The sequence below is a fragment of the Xylaria bambusicola genome (assembly GCF_022495145.1).
Source record: "Xylaria bambusicola strain CBS 139988 unplaced genomic scaffold F5B22scaffold_3, whole genome shotgun sequence".
Classification (NCBI taxonomy): Eukaryota; Fungi; Ascomycota; class Sordariomycetes; order Xylariales; family Xylariaceae; genus Xylaria; species Xylaria bambusicola.
In genome coordinates, this window is record NW_025953556.1 from 503,652 (window position 1) to 519,622 (window position 15,971).

Below are 15,971 nucleotides of genomic sequence, written 5' to 3' on the forward strand. Positions count from 1 at the left end.
TTTCAGCTGCTAGTGTGAGGTATACGGCGCACATAAGTGTTCTTCTACTATCAGTGTTATGATCAGGGTATAGTCACCACATAACTCCTGAATATTCAGGGGACAATAAAGGGATAACTAACTTATAGCTAAGCTTTAATCATGGCCCAACCAGCAATTAACTAGGATTAAGAGAATATGGGAAGAATGGAAAGTGCTAAACTCACATTAAAGATCTCGGTCGAGATGTAAGGGCAGCAGTTCGGCATGTCATACGTGCAAGGGAGTTAGGTAAAATTCTCATAATGGAGCCTCCCACTGTAGCCGTGAGGGAAATAATAAGCCGGGAGCATGCTACCTTCATCTCGTATTCAGCAAACTACTAATCCAGACACAAAGCGCCGGAGGTGAGACTATTATCCTAACTTTACCCAGCAGGACTAGAGTAACGAGGTACCGAGCAGAGTGACATACCAATAATACCAATAACTCGGAAGGTTGGGGATCTCGACGTGAGTATTCTCCAGCTCACCCCATGTACAAAATCACTATGTAGTATTACATGTAGTGAAAGACCGAAATATTGTCTTTGGGAACCATCGGATCTTGATTGGCAGATACATGATACTTTCGCCGTGCTTTCGAATGACTGGGTATACCTATATAAGCAGAGACTATTAGCCGTAGCCCGGCTAGTATTTAGTAGAAAATTGCTATGATTTCAGTACGATTTCCTGGAATTTTCCTATATAGTTATTAATCTCCATATATCAAACGCCCAACTGCTGTCTACAAAATGGTGAATGGTACATATAATATTTCTAACCATTTCGATTAATGTAAAGTTGTCTAGTTTATGGTCAAACCCTACACAGCCCTTCTTAGAAGCCCGACAGATTCTTACCGCCGATTGTGACATGTCCGTTCAACCCGACCTGTAGTTGTCCATCAAGAATTGCCCTGCCTTATTCGCGTCGTCAATCTCGACTGAGAGACTCAGGGCCTTGACATCTTCTAGCTCTTTATCCACAGCAGCGACCTCGTTCTTCACAACGTTCCACGCGCCTGCGGTCAAAGGAAGTCTGATAGGTATGGGCTTGAATTTAGCGAGCGCGACTACCTGGTACATCGCATTGGCGACCCTGTCAGCCGGTGTCCAGGTCTTCTGCATATCCGGGTTTTTGACGTAACCTTCGAGGATCCTCGTGGGGCTATCGGCTGCTGCATATGCGGGATGAGGCTCAAACCAATCCATGCTGTCTGAAGCAGCGAAGTTGGTACTGGTACCACCTGGCTCGATGAGGCAAAAATGGATGTTCCACTCAGGGCGGACTTCCTTGCTTATGCCTTCTGTGAAACCCTCAACGCCGAACTTGGCTGCATGATAGAACGCAGTACCAGGGAAGCCGGCGAAGCCTCCTAGAGACGTCACGTTGAGGACCACACCTCCCTGCCGGCCGCTTTTAGGATTTTCGTCACGAAAGACGCGAACAGCATGGAGTGAAAGCCTTGTAGTTCCCCATAAGTTGGTCTCGATTTGCTTGCGGGCTTTAGCTTGGCCCTCGGGCTGCAGCGCCGACTCGGTGTCTCCCATCAAGCCATAGCCCGCATTATTGACCACAACGTCAATGCGACCGAATCTGGATAGAGCGGAACCAACTGCTGCATCAATGGCATTGTCCAAAGTCACATCGAGATCAATGATGTGCACTCGCTCTGATGGGGATAGGAACTCAGCTAGCTTAGACACATTTCGCGCCGTTGCTACAAGTCGATTTGTAGGGTGAGATGCTATTTGCCGGGCAAGGGCCTTCCCTATGCCTGACGATGAGCCGGTTACTGTGTTGTGGGACTGGTTAATTTGGAGAGCTCGCTGGAATCCTATGAGCAAGAGTATTCTAGTACGTACTGAACCAGACTGCATCTGCTGGCAAGTCGTAGATATGTGCAGAAGCCATATTGCACACTGTTATATTTCTGTTTTCAAAACGGTGTTGATAGTGGTTTGGAGAAATTCCCAAACCGCACTGCCATGTGTAACGTCAAACCAAGACCGGGGCTTCATGTATTTCAGGTAGCTGCTATTCACGGATTTAAGGTGGCCATATCGTATATACGGGATGGATTATGGCCGTATGGCAAGACAACATGAGAAGACCCCGTAATGGTTATTTCCTTGCATATGACGATGATCTAGGCTGTGCCTACAGCAATGCCGTGCTTGCCTAATGAAAAAGCTACCCTTCGCATGTTGTTTTGGGTTTGGAACGACTTGTCCTATCTCTCTGATCTTGGACCTTAATTGACATGTCTTCCAGATAAAGCATTGCCTAAATAAGTGGCACGCAGATATAGGGAGTGCCGATCCTCGACCGGCGCGATCCGCGATCCACGATCCACGTTCGGGTTCGGGTCGCGACAAGCACATATTGTCAATGTGCTAGCAATCTGTATACACGTAATCGCAGAAGAGGAAATTTTCCATTATACGAATTGCTCTTCGAACGGTATCACTATCCCAATAGAAACTAGACCGTACCCGTACGTCAGCGATGACTGCTATCTACGGGCCTTTCGAGTCGTAGCATTGTTGGTTGGAGCTTGAGGTGGTGCCATGAAGAGGGCTGTGATAACACTACAGCCACAGACACTACAGACAGGGCTGTGGCTAGTAGGTAGGTAGGTACCTAGGTAGGGGGCTAAGCCTTCTAATGAAGCGGTATGCACGCTACCTACCTAGGTACAGTGGCGCGAGCTCACCAGCTACCTAGGTATCAACGTTCCATATCCTAGCATTTATAACGATGAGGCATCGTATCTTACGGCAAAGAGCCCGTACAAATCACAATGTACCGCAGGCGAGGCACATTCGGATGCAATCCACTATATCGCAGAAGCTCAGTATCATAGCATCTCCCAAGGCGACTCAAGTGAGCCGTATCTACCTATCCTCAAATAGGGCTACACACTAACATCACGCAGAAGCAAGTTCTTAGCAAACTAGAGGAACATGTTTTGCAAACGGCCAAGTATCATGATTCCGGGATGAATGGTATCGCTATTCTGGCATCTAAGGAATTTACGAGCTGGACAGGTGATAATCATTTCATGTCCGCATTTCTTCAAACATTATCGCCGTCTAGGAGTACTGTCACTACTGAAAGCCTACATGTGTTGTCGGGTATAATGGATGGCCTCGGCCCACATCGGCTGTCTGGTGAACTTTTATCGGGCTTTTCAATACTCAATGGACCAGTCCTAAAGATCCTCCCCTCTCTCTATCATTCGGGCGTTGGCTCTGATCCAGACCAGAGCTCGTGCGTCTCCTTTCTGACACAGCCTCTGAAAGCAAATGCCGGGAATCTTGAAGTCACTATGCCGCTAGCAAATACGATATTTCAAAATGGCAGGCGTACAACCTTTTCGGCAACTCGTTGGGATATCAACAAAGATGGGTCGATGGTCAGCATGGAGAGCGTTCCAAAAACAGCACAAGATATAATAACAACAAACGGCCCAGCCAAGTCTACGTTGGCTACGATCCCTCTCTTACCATTGACACCACCAAGGAAGATTGTTGCCGGGTTAGGGAACATCGTCCGCCAGCTTGAGGTAGACGGTTCTACAACACCAGCATCAAAAGAACTTGAGGCTATCTTACCCAAGATATCTGAAGAAAGATCCCATGGTCAGTCTGGCTTGCCGAGTCCATTGGGCGTATGGTGTTGGGTCATCCCCCCTCATGTCACTGGCGCTAAGAGTTTCATTGACCTGCAACTCTTTAAGGCCGGTTCCTCTCAGACAGAGGCAGACATAGTAATGAGTTCGAATGGGCTCTTTTCAGAACTCTTGTCGTCTGGGTGCCGCCTGCACAAGATCTGTACGAAACACCACCATCTTCTTCTGGCGAAGCTAATCATTTTACAGTGAGCGGCGGTGGTGGCTGGGGACTGAAGCAGGGGCTGCTGTCTCTTGACCCAGAAACAAGTTTTCCTGTGCCTGGTCGAGATGATGACATGGAAATGTTTATCAGATCATTCGAACAGCGAAACAGTGCCGAAGCAAACACCGGCCTGGCATCGCCGGGATGGTCTCTGCTCTTTTGCGTCGAACCCCAAGTGACGAGTGCAGAAGTTCTATCTAGTCAATGGCTTGCACCGGCAAAAGGCTGGCATTTTGGGGTTGCATCACATCTTGACAACACGCCGAGCCCTAGTTCTCAGTCTGGGCCTGTTGAGATTATCGATGATCATTTTGGCATAAGCTCCGCGACAGGCCTTTATCTGAAAGGACACCCAGGCGAAGAAGCTGTGGGTAAACTGGGATTTACAACCAAAATAGATGTTCCAGGGTCCTGTTTTCGCTGTTGAAAGTTCTCAATGTTATTGTATCAGCTCAGAAGAGGGGGAGGATAGAAAACAGGGTAATCACATCATAATTGAGGATTGTTAGTATACTTTATATATATACAATACATATACAATATATATATCCCATAGCTCAATAAACGATTCCATGGATGACAATGCTGCATAGTTGTTACCTATGCGCAGCGAGGCACGAGCCCGCACAGTGTTACTAGACGGTGCGTGTTAAAAGAGATTCGGTCCAGCAGTAGCTTACCTACCTAGTTACAGCAGGTCCCTAGCCTGCCTACTTCATATGCATGCAAGGACACGAGTCTCGCAAGGCGAACTTCAACCTTTGTCGCCTTCTTTCCATTCCAACATCCAGCTATTCACGACCGCCATTTCTATCTTCAGTTACTTTCTAGGCTGCTCTCCTCTGTCAGAACTTACAACATGGACCGAAGTCTTGACGAGATTGTTGCAGAATCCCAGGTATGGATCCGACGTCTCCTGTGTCTGATGCCCTGCAAGCGTGGTTGAAGCATACCAGTGCGGGTACTAATGTGCTTCTTAATGTAGGCAAGGAAGCGCGGTAACCGCCCTCGACGCGGTGGTGGTGGCGGCGGCGGCGGAGGCGGCAGACAACCCCGCGAACGCGACCCGTATCCTCGCGATGGCGTTAGAAAGGTTCGTCGCGCGACACAGTATTTGGACTCGTGCCTTTTGCAATGTCTCACTCACTATTCAACGTGTGCAGGTGGATTTCTCCTTTCCCTCATAGATCGATGCTACCTCCCTGCTCGAATTCCCTCACGTCGAAGCTATCGCCTGACGGCTCGATGCCCTGGACTAGGATCGATGGTGGTATATGCGTCGTGTAACATCAGCTAACCAAGGTTCTCGTCCTGCGAGACAGTCAACCAGAGATGATAGGAGAGGCTTAGATTCGTATGCTATGTATGGGTCCAATCTATGTACAGCAAGATTAACAGCTCTTAGGGACTGGGTCCACGATAAATTCGAGGGCTTTCATTGTAGGCTCAAGCGCTCACCATGCTGCACTCAGTATTGCTGACTGTGACTAGCCCGAGACCATGCCCGCAATCCCCGTCGAAGACGTTCTCCCGAGCTAGCCCAGTTAGTATTCCGGAATACCATCAGTAGCATACCCAATTCCTCGCTAACGACTGTGACAGGGATGGTCGTGGCACAAAGCTTAAGGTTGAGAACTTGCACTATGATCTGTCAGAATCCGACCTCGAGGTACGAACTAATCCACCCAGAACTTGGAGGAAAATATAATTAAGCCATCGCTAGGGTCTTTTTACCAAAATTGGCCCTGTCTTGAAACTGGAGCTTTTGTATGACAGAGCTGGACGCTCAGAGGGCGTTGCATACGTCACGTACGAGGTCCGGGATGACGCATTAGACGCAATTCGCGAATTTAATGGAGCGAATGCCAAAGGTACGTAGCCCATAGGTTACATGCCAATGTGTCCTGACACGTTCCGTGAAGGCCAGCCTATTCGCATAACCCTTCAGTCTTCGGCACCAAGACGCAACCCCTTCGATACCGCTCAAGTCCCCAACAGGCCGCTAGCTGAACGCATTACTCGGCCACGATCACTATCGCCCAACGACCGAGGGATTGACCGCTATGTCCCTGAAGGCGGAAGGCGTTCTCACAGTCCTAGACCTCGACGCCGTGGCAGACGAACAGGGACACGACGAGATAATACAGGGGAGGGCACTGGACGCCCTGCAGGTCGAAATGGTCGTCCCAAGAAGACTCAAGAGGAACTGGACGCTGAAATGGAAGATTATTTCGAGAAGACTAGTGGAAACGTCTCCGGTCAGGCTACGACAACTGGCGCCAGCGAGAATCAAGCCGAAGCGCAAGCTACGGATGACGTGGATATGATCGCATAGGAACCGATCACGCGTTAAACACTGAGAATGCTAAATTAGAACTTAGAATATACATATCGAGGCTGGTATAGTCTAAACGATCCACTACTCTCTTCCAACAGGCTGAGCTTCGACATCACATGCTGTTTTGCAAGATATTCTTATGCTACTCTATAGTCTAAATAGGTTACTGGTCCATTATCAGATGCCTGATTTTCTCATCGCTATCTGCGTAATTTGTGCTACAAACGTGACGAAGTGTTAAGTGACATTGGCGTTGAGGCTAACCGTTTCGTTTGGTGATTGCTCCAATGTTCTTTTGGCGCCGCTGAATTTCTCGACGTCATATTGATTTTACCTATTTCAACTCTGTTTCTAGCCACACTGTGGTGTTGATTATCTATATCTGGGAGCGAGTGAGTCAGGCTATAGGAGTATTATCCCCTCACAGTTGGCCTCATGATCTATTCAGTACTAATGGTCAATTTCTTCAACCTCAACCATAGAAACTAGGGAAGTCTAATTGTTGCGATTTATCTAGATACTTAGTCGTTCTTCTTCCTCTTATTCTCTAGACCCTCGGCCATCGCCGCGGCCATATCGTTAACATCAGTGCCTCGTTTCCGCTTGCCAACCTTCTCTTCACCCAGAACCGTGTCTTCTGCAACGGTCTTATAAACATTCGCGACGCCTCGGAATAGATCTTGCGGGAAGCCGCCCTCCTCGTTAAAAGTCAGGGCGATCTCCTCCATCTCCCTGGCCCAACGGTACGCCTTGGGCGCCATGTTGATGACGCCTCGCTCTGCTGATTTCCAATGCGCCGGGACGAGCCCTTCCAGCTCGCTCTGCAACTCATCAAGCACGCCCAGACGCTTTGCTGTCGTGAAGGACTGTATCGCGAGCGACGTAAATCCCTTCGTCAGGCTCGCAAAGCACATTTTCAGCCCCGAGGCAACACCAATCTCATCGGAGACATGTCGCAATTTGAGGATGCTAGAGAGCTTCTCCCCATAACCGGGGATATCAGAAACCTTGTGTGGGCCCGAGATTGGTATGCTAGGGACATTCCATTCTGCGGCCCCTGAGTCTGCGGATCCAGAGGCGGTAGGCTTCGGGGCAGGCGGGTTCCCAATGATGGCGCCATCAATAAAGCGGACCTGCCCCCGCGTCTGCTCGAAAAGAGCCGCGATGCTCCGCGTCGTGGATGGTGCCACGGCGTTCAGGTCCGCGAAGTACAGCGGCTCGCTCCGCCGGAAGGGCCCCGTGATGGCGTCGACGATGCGCTGGGCCGTCGCTGTGGCGTCCCGGGGCGGCACCACAGACAAGATAACGTCGCAGGCCTCAGCGAGATGCTCGTCTGACTTGTAGATCTCGACCTGTGCGCTCTTGGCCCGCTCCATCGTGTCATTACTGCGGCCATCAGCATCTATCATTCACTTCCTCGTGATTCCGGGTAGGTGTTTAGGCTGGTCAAATGCTTGATAGAATAGTTTATGGAGCGAACCTTCGACCTTTGCAGTTTGTCGCCACGGAGAATCCGTTCGCGATCAAAAGCTTTGCGATGCCCATTCCCACTGCGTACAATGTCTGGGGTCAGTAATTGCCATTTTACTCCATGTATTATTTTTGCTAGTGATCTTGGACTGCGATGGGCTTCGACAGGCACTCTAGAATTGAAGACCAGATGTTGCTGAGAGTTGGTTACTCACTATCTCCGATTGAGATAACACCAATCTTGGCTAACGGAGACGTCATTTTTGGCTAGAATCTTGAACGGTATCGGCTCGTAGAATAGGAATTAGGTGAGGGAAATAAGATGATTAGTTTTGATGCTACTTCGCTTGAATTGCAAAGGTGCGTTTGTAGCCTAGATTACCTGCATGCCATGCGCAGGTAGATAATGTACTTAAAAAATGCAGCCTATCGCCGATATCGAAGCTAGACCCCAACTCTTGCTCTTTCACGATAGTTGGGCTGCACTGGCTTTGGTGACCTGTGTAGATCTAGCAATGATGCAAAAGTAGATATTGGAGGAATAGAGCAGCGAAATTTCGCGATAGCTACGACTGTAGCATTCTATGCAGTCACCTAGATTATCATATCGTGATGACGAATGATACCCCGCTTTCGCTCGTTTCGCACGAGCGATGTGGGGTCTCTTCAACTTGACTAGATACCTATTGATATGCATGTGGCAGCTGAGCTAGAGAGTTCTTTGATGATGGGGATGGACACTGGCGAACACGGGGCCTCTCTTGATGCTGACTTGAATAAGCAGGCTACGATGGGCGGAATTGCGCCTCTTGACCATACATGCATACAGACCAGTTGTAGACGTTAAGTATGATAATTCATATGTATACATACAAAATGAGTGACTCGGGGGCTTATTAGGCAACAGATGATATTTGATTTGGCAATTCAATACGAATCTTTACGAGTTCGCGGGCTTCCCCCCCTGGGATGACAAGACGACGTACAAAAAGCTGAGCTTTGACATCTTAGCCTCGGTCAGATTAACAAGGCCGGCGGGACCATGAATTCCCGAGAGGTAGGTTGGTTTTACGCTGCGAATAGATCAATCGCAACACTACAGGCTTTAAATATCCACATACCTAGCTCACTCGCTTTCGGGATTATGCAGGCAATGACTTATATAATTGTATGTATCCACGCGTCCCATGTTGGCAGAATTCCTACTATCTACCTACATGGGGGTTAAGGAATCTTAGGCAACAGCGTGGTATTATTCCTTCCTGTACATGTAAGATGCCACCTACGTACCTGGTTAACATTCAGCACTATAGGAGGTAGGTACCTAGGTAGTTATCCCGTCGCAACAGCGCGTTTGCTTCTCTCCGTTGTGCGATGCGACCTGGGTCAGATGTGTGCTCGTCAGCACAACTCTCAATTTTGGGGTAGGTACTAGGCATCGACATGCTTAAGCTAGGTATGCTAATGTTGAAGAACATGGCTAGATTGATTGTTTGTTTACCCATATTTATGTATACTTATGCATAACTTATGCCGTTATATACATATGTATATACCTAACCCATAGTAATTTAGTGGGTTAGGTATGTTTAGGAGATACAGAGAGAGGTGTTTCTAGTTGCCGAATCTGAGACATCAGGTGTGTGGTAATAATGCCCTGCTGGCGTTGGCTGAAAAGTCTCCGAATGAGGCAATGGATCTGAGCCGGCGGCATGATTCGAAGCGGATGTGTAGCGGGATTCACGGGACAACCCATTCCCATTCCCGCAGATAGGTAGTGAGCACCGTACCTACTCGCCTACCTCCTACCTACCTAGTACCTACCTAACCTAGGTATGTACTTAGGTAGGGGCCCTGTGGCGGTCTTGCGCGGGCTCCATCCCCAGTTCTTCAAGAATACAAGAATCATCGATACCACCTCCCCCTCCGTTCGTCAAGTGAATATGGCCGCTCGTCTCTGGTCCTGGGCTCGATTTCTATCAAATAATAATTAGCAGTCATTCGCCCATCTTCTGTGTTGAAACGTCTGAGACAGTCGAAAACGTTTGAAACTCGAGTCGTTGATTGACACCCTGTTAACATCTATCTTTTTTTTATTTCGAACCTCAGCAGCGTCCCTGTGGTTCACTCACGACTTTGCATCGCTAAAGAGGCCTTTTGTTCTTATTTCATTACCTGGATCTTCATAGAGTAGCTCCAACACAAATTTGCCGCTATTCTTTCCCTTAGAGTTTGCGTGCATTCATACCTCGCCCGCTATGGTGTTTAATTACTCCTGGCGCGGAGCCCTTGCATTCTCCGTTGTAGGATCCTACTTGCTCGCCTTATACCAGCCACCATGGTGGAATCTTCACTTTACTGGCGGATTTATTAGTCTTTGCTTGATTCAAACTTTCGCCTGGGCCGTTTGGACCGTAATTCTATGGCCTAAGTTGTTCTCCCCGCTCCGAAGTCTGCCGGAGCCGTCTGGAGGTTCGTGGTGGAACGGCCATTTCGCAAGGATCTTGGCAGAGCCGAGCGGTATTCCCATGAGAGACTGGTAAAATAACCCTTCACTTTCGCATACAGACTTTGGAAGCTGATTAAAAAAAACTAGGGTCGGCACTGTCCCCAACGATGGGGTCATGAGGTATCTTGGCATGGCAAATCGCGAACGAGTGCTTGTCACTGGCCCCAAGGCATTATCGGAGGTCTTGGTCACCAAAAACTACATCTTCGAGAAGCCTCAATCACTACGTTTCAACATTGGCCGTCTCCTCGGTGAGGGTATCCTCCTTGCCGAAGGTGACGAACACAAGGTGCAGCGCAAGAATCTTATGCCTGCCTTTGCGTTCCGACACACCAAAGACCTATATCCTATCTTCTGGCACAAAACCCGCGAGGTGGTTCAGGCCATGGATAAGCATATCGTGACTGACGCCGCCAACCAGCCTACGTCCCCCGACTCTGAGAAAGCCGGCAAATCAGCTATAATAGAGGTCGGCAACTGGGCTTCTCGCGTAACCCTTGACATCATTGGAGTCGCTGGGCTTGGTCGTGATTTCGGTGCCATCCAAGACGAGAACTCGGAGCTCAATGAAACCTACCGACAATTATTCACGCCTAATCGGCAAGCGTTAATCCTGAACCTTCTCAGCCAGTTTATACCAGAGTGGGTCATCGGTAGACTCCCTGTGAAGCGGAACGAAGATGTCAATGCAGCCTCACAGTATATTCGTTCAGTTTGCCGTAGTCTCGTCCAAGAGAAAAAGCAGAAAATTGCTCGAAAAGAACCAACAGATCACGATATTCTCTCAGTAGCTTTGGAGTCTGGGGGGTTTTCAGACGAGAACCTAGCTGACCAGCTCATGACATTCCTCGCCGCCGGCCATGAGACAACAGCCACTGCAATGACCTGGGCAATATACATGCTAGCAAGATTCCCCAAGGTACAAGAGCGTCTGCGACGGGAAGTTCGCGAGTTGCTTCCTCCCATCGACTCTGATACCGACATCACCAGCCTCGATATTGATCACATGCCATATCTTAACGCTGTCTGCAACGAGGTTCTGCGGTACTACTCTCCCGTGCCAATGACTCTTCGTGAGACTAATCAAGATACGGAAATCCTGGGCCATACAATACCAAAGGGTACCAGAGTTGTTATTGCCCCGTGGGCGACAAATTTCGATAAATCACTATGGGGTTCGGATGCCCACGAATTTAACCCTGACAGATGGATGCCGACAAGTGCCGACGATAAGAGAGCTGCAAGCGGCGGGGCTACAAGCAACTTTGCCTTTATGACTTTCTTACATGGCCCTAGAAGCTGTATCGGCCAGGCCTTTGCAAAGGCAGAATTTGCTTGTATTTTGGCTGGCTGGGTCGGCCGGTTCGAGTTCGAGCTCAAGGATGAAGAACAAAGAGACGAGAAAAATATCGAAATCAAGGGAGGTATCACTGCCCGGCCCTCCAAGGGCATGTATATGCGTGCGACAATTGTGGATGGTTGGTAAGGTTTAATCATAGGTTAATGAAGTATATATATCCACTACTCAACTACTGTATTATGCTTTAATTCATGGAACATGACTTGCATACTCTCTAATACCAACAAACCCAACACCCGTCCCTAAATGTCTTTTGCCTACAAACCAACAATACCAACCTTTAGGAAGGTCGAATCCTCGTCAATCTGTTTCCTGAGCTCGCCATGCTTAAGCTGGTCTACATCCCACGCGGCCCATACGAAGCGGCCATGTAGGAAACTAGCTTCAGGCGAGGCCGCCCATACCGCGAAATGGCCAGGCAAATCAACATGGTCCCACGGCAAATCCTCCTCCTTCCAGCCAGAAGTCCTGGCTGCCTCGGTAAAGATGGCGCCCGGGTGGTAACTGATAATCTGCATCTTCTCCGGCGGGCTGTCCATCGCGATTAGTTGTAGCATCAGCTGGCCCGAGTTCTTTGTCAGCCCATATCCGAGGGCGTTTCTCGTGATACGGACGAAGTCGTGAATAGAAGCCGTAGAGACATGAACGAGATTCTGCGGATATCCAATGTCAATACATATATGGGCGTGTATGCGAACCACATTGTTCTGGAGGCAGATCCTGATCCGAGGGGAAAGAAGACAGAAACAAAAGAGGAAAAAGGGAAGAGAAAAGGTCCACTCACCTTCGCATCGGAAGCGCCCTTGCCCTCCTGCTTATAGAAGCGTTCCGTCATCTGCATCTGCGCGCGCACGTTGAAGTCGAAAATCTTCCAGACGTCCTCGGTGCCGACTTCAAGGAGTGTCTTCTTGGGCGCGAACACAGCGGCGTTTAGCACGAGGACATCAGCGACGATGCCGTCGTCCCGGAGCTTTGCCCATAGCGCGTCGACTGAGGCCGCGTCGCCAATATCGCAGGGAATGCCCAGGACGGACCCCGTATACGTTGTGCCGGCCTCGGCCGCCAGCTTTTGCGCTGCGGTGGCAACGGAGTCCTTGCGACGGCCTAGTATGATAACTCTTGCAGCCGAAGCGCGAATGAAGGCTTGCGCGACGCCATATCCGATGCCTGAGTTACCCCCTGCTATCACCACCGTCCGGCCAGCTTGACTCAACTCTGGACGAGAGGGACTGATGGCCGCGTAAGAGTTCTTATGGACAGGGTCCGTGAGCGTTGCGTATTTACCCCACATGTTGTCGAGTTGCTGAATTCAGGCCTCTTGGATGAGGTTTGGATGTGAGCTTGCAAAGTATGTTTAGAGGAGTGTATGCCTCGAGTGTTGGATCTGTGTTATGATATGGGTTTGAAGAAGTGTCTCGACGAGAGACATCGTCGCCATTTATATATCGTCGACGCCTAGTCTCGCACTTATTTCGTAGCTCTTCGAGACACCAGTCTTGCCCCGAACGCCCAAGCCCGTAAGGACATGGGAGCATCCCGAATGCTGACTTGCTTGGCCAGCTCTATGACTCTGGCGGTATCGAATACGGCGGGCGCTAAGACGGCGCTCGGGGTTCCCTGTGACAATCTTCACGGCCTTTTGAAATCACGATAATAATACAAATCCATTCATGATCACCTTATTCGTTGGAGCTCTGCATCATCCTACAGGAAGCTGAAGCAGCCTTAAGCGGTGGGGGCGGACATATGTGGGCACCTGAGGTTAAGAACAGCGGATTCATGGTAAAACGTCAGCTCCCCGCGCGGGAGCTTCAACGGACCCGTGTCTCTCCCGCGACGTGGATACTGGTGATGGCGCCAGATCCGTCGCTGGTAAGTCTCCATAATTGTGCGCCGACGAGTCGATGCTCATGAATCCCCCCACCCCCGCTGTAAGGACTACCCACTTTTGTCCGTCTTCCTTTCCGCTGCATGAAGTAGGTAAGCAAAGCAGCTATCTTCGGTATCTGTCTATCCTGCCCAGACTCGGTATTCTGCTTATGACTATGAGTCCTTTCTCCGCCTACTATCCGCCCACGATGTCAGGAGTACAGCGTTGATGGAGAGATAAACGGATATGGATCCCACGCCGTCTGATGTGACCTCACTTGTCAGCAGGGTACGTCTAACTCCCTGGCGAAGGGCCTGTGTAGCTTGTTCCAGGGCGAAGCGCCAATGTACCAAGCAGGTGCCAAGATGTCGACGATGCGTAGAGAAGGGACTACACTGCGCCTATCTTCCACCACGGCGGCCAGAACTGTCTCCTACTACGGCGGGGGCTGAGTGGCCGCCACTCCACTCCGACGATACCGCTCTACGTCTTGATGGGAGTCTATTAGCTGCGTCGGATGTACCGAACCCCCTTACTATGCCAGGGGGCTCCGCCTTTGAATTCATCCAGATGGCAGAAGCGGACTTAGAAGGCCTCGAGTTGCCTACTGACTTTGGTCCTTCGAGACGATCTCAACCCATAATCCCGTCTGATAATGGCCAAGTCAGTCTACGAGACGTCTGGTTCTTAGCCCCTGAGACTTGGATCGCCGAATTCACCGAGCCGCCTCCTACAACGCTCCGCGAGACCGAAAAGTCTCTTAAACAGTACATCGAGAGTGTACAGTCGTGGATGCGGCAATGGGTGACGGAGGGTCACAGCCCACTTCACCACCGCGAACTGTATTCGTTCCACATGCCACGGCACACTCAAGATGCGTACACGGCGATGGCCACATATATGGGCAAGACTCAAGGAAACCAGGCTACAGTGCGCCAGATTCTGGAGGACCGCGTTTCACAGTTACTGCAGGACCAAGTGGTCGCAGCATCTCTAGGCACTGAAGCGAGCAACGGCAGCGGACTAAGTATCTTCGCTCACGTGAGCCGTGTGCAGTCCTTGCTATGCTACCAGCTCATCCGCCTGTATGACGGCGACATCCGTATGCGCGGGCAAGCCGAGACCCTGATTCCGACTATGTACTTATGGAATAAACAGATGCTTGAGAGTGCGAAGGGCAGCTTGGGGCGACCTGAGCTTTTCCTCACTTCCTCGCCCTTCGAAGTGGATGGTTCGATCGATGCTGCAGTAGGCGGCTGCCCCCTTGTCTCACCAAAGGCCGTATGGCGCGCCTGGATTATGGCCGAAAGCGTTCGGCGTACTTGGCAGGCTACGACTGTCGTGCAAGAAGTTTACAAGTTCTTCAAGGATGGGTGGTCGGAATGTCCAGGTAGACTGCAGAGTACGATGCGGAGGGCACTATGGGACGCGTCGACGGCGTATGCGTGGGCAAGGGAGCTTGGTGCTGACAAGAACCCGCTTCTTGTGTCTATGGCGAAGCTGGAAGAGGTATTGCCCCAGATTACCCCCGCCGAGGTCGATGATTTCAACATTGCGTGCATTGGACTCTACGGAATGGAAAGGATGGATCGGTGGCTGGAAGAAAAGGGGCGTTTCCAACCCCAGCTTTTGTCAAGTCCGGAGAACATGTTGTATGGGTTCTAACTAAGCTGGAACATACAACAGATGTTCGAAAGCCGCACTTGGGAGATGTAGTATATACACATCTCTACTGAGATCGGCTAATGACGCTCTATTGCACTTAATCTAGCCTATTAAGGGGCAGTCAAGCTCCTAAGCCCTTCAGTGGATATGGTTTTATGCGGCAGCATTGTGCATGTCGTATACATCCAACCGCCATGGGCGGTTAGGTATTGACTCGTTAGAGGCGGCTAGGCATCAAGTGCATCGGCACATGAGGGGAGCATACCCTGTTAGCATGCATAACAGATGAGATAAAAGGGTATTGATCCCAATTGTGACACATCTAAAGCCATATCGCTACACTGCGAGTATATAGTCTGTCATGTTGAAGGGGATTTTTTTAAGGACCCAAAGTATTAGGATCTGAAGAGAAAATGGAATGCGAAGGATGAGAAAGAGGACTGACACCAACTTTGGGATAGAATCTCATTCACTATTCATGGAGTGGCACTCGGACTCTCTAGCCACCTAACCAAAGAGCTGATGGCTATAGAGCGATCCTCTAGGTTGTGGAATTAAGGAATGGCTGCGAGGAAAGTTCCATCGGAGATGAGCTCTTGTGTTATGTTTTCATATTACCCCCAATCTGTGCTGCTAGCCGCTTCGCTATTTGACTTCTCATAGAATCTCTAGCAATCGAATGTCAAAGGACGCCTACCAGCTTTGAGATACCAAAAAAGTCGATGTTCCCTCCTCGAGAACTAGATATGCGAAGATGTAACGGTTGCATTGACAAAGCAGTGCGGTGTGACCCTCTATTGTTGGGAGGGGAAGTCGTTTCGACCAGCCGTGAAGCCA

At 49.9% G+C, this 15,971-nt stretch overlaps 7 protein-coding genes across 7 annotated transcripts; 4 read left to right on the plus strand and 3 right to left on the minus strand.

The window, feature by feature from the left end:
• Positions 1-702: 702 nt before the first annotated feature.
• On the minus strand, positions 703-2,647 carry F5B22DRAFT_587984 (retinol dehydrogenase 8). The gene is made up of 2 exons (XM_047973643.1): positions 1,889-2,647; positions 703-1,818 (listed from the first exon to the last, which is right to left on the minus strand). The coding sequence occupies exons 1-2, from the start codon at positions 1,935-1,937 to the stop codon at positions 905-907; spliced, it is 963 nt and encodes a 320-aa protein (XP_047835210.1). The 5' UTR covers positions 1,938-2,647; the 3' UTR covers positions 703-904.
• A 31-nt stretch (positions 2,648-2,678) lies between these two features.
• On the plus strand, positions 2,679-4,505 carry F5B22DRAFT_587986 (uncharacterized protein). Its single transcript, XM_047973644.1, has 3 exons — positions 2,679-2,909; positions 2,962-3,859; positions 3,907-4,505. The coding sequence occupies exons 1-3, from the start codon at positions 2,784-2,786 to the stop codon at positions 4,347-4,349; spliced, it is 1,467 nt and encodes a 488-aa protein (XP_047835211.1). The 5' UTR covers positions 2,679-2,783; the 3' UTR covers positions 4,350-4,505.
• Positions 4,506-4,631: 126 nt separating this feature from the next.
• Positions 4,632-6,465, plus strand: F5B22DRAFT_587994 (uncharacterized protein). The gene is made up of 8 exons (XM_047973645.1): positions 4,632-4,820; positions 4,908-5,015; positions 5,245-5,276; positions 5,328-5,362; positions 5,414-5,465; positions 5,525-5,591; positions 5,646-5,793; positions 5,845-6,465. The coding sequence occupies exons 1-8, from the start codon at positions 4,782-4,784 to the stop codon at positions 6,255-6,257; spliced, it is 894 nt and encodes a 297-aa protein (XP_047835212.1). The 5' UTR covers positions 4,632-4,781; the 3' UTR covers positions 6,258-6,465.
• A 316-nt stretch (positions 6,466-6,781) lies between these two features.
• F5B22DRAFT_642008 (6-phosphogluconate dehydrogenase) lies at positions 6,782-7,991 on the minus strand (the record flags this gene model as incomplete). Its single annotated transcript, XM_047978062.1, has 3 exons — positions 6,782-7,646; positions 7,741-7,810; positions 7,946-7,991. 3 exons carry the CDS (start codon positions 7,989-7,991, stop codon positions 6,782-6,784), a joined length of 981 nt encoding a protein of 326 aa, XP_047835213.1.
• Positions 7,992-9,740: 1,749 nt separating this feature from the next.
• Positions 9,741-11,951, plus strand: F5B22DRAFT_256517 (cytochrome P450). The gene is made up of 2 exons (XM_047970048.1): positions 9,741-10,269; positions 10,327-11,951. The coding sequence occupies exons 1-2, from the start codon at positions 9,989-9,991 to the stop codon at positions 11,723-11,725; spliced, it is 1,680 nt and encodes a 559-aa protein (XP_047835214.1). The 5' UTR covers positions 9,741-9,988; the 3' UTR covers positions 11,726-11,951.
• Positions 11,791-13,107, minus strand: F5B22DRAFT_256528 (putative short-chain dehydrogenase). The gene is made up of 2 exons (XM_047970050.1): positions 12,384-13,107; positions 11,791-12,252 (listed from the first exon to the last, which is right to left on the minus strand). The coding sequence occupies exons 1-2, from the start codon at positions 12,888-12,890 to the stop codon at positions 11,857-11,859; spliced, it is 903 nt and encodes a 300-aa protein (XP_047835215.1). The 5' UTR covers positions 12,891-13,107; the 3' UTR covers positions 11,791-11,856.
• A 196-nt stretch (positions 13,108-13,303) lies between these two features.
• Positions 13,304-15,817, plus strand: F5B22DRAFT_256519 (uncharacterized protein). Its single transcript, XM_047970049.1, has one exon. It carries the CDS (start codon positions 13,716-13,718, stop codon positions 15,132-15,134), a length of 1,419 nt encoding a protein of 472 aa, XP_047835216.1. The 5' UTR covers positions 13,304-13,715; the 3' UTR covers positions 15,135-15,817.
• The last annotated feature ends 154 nt before the right edge of the window (positions 15,818-15,971 follow it).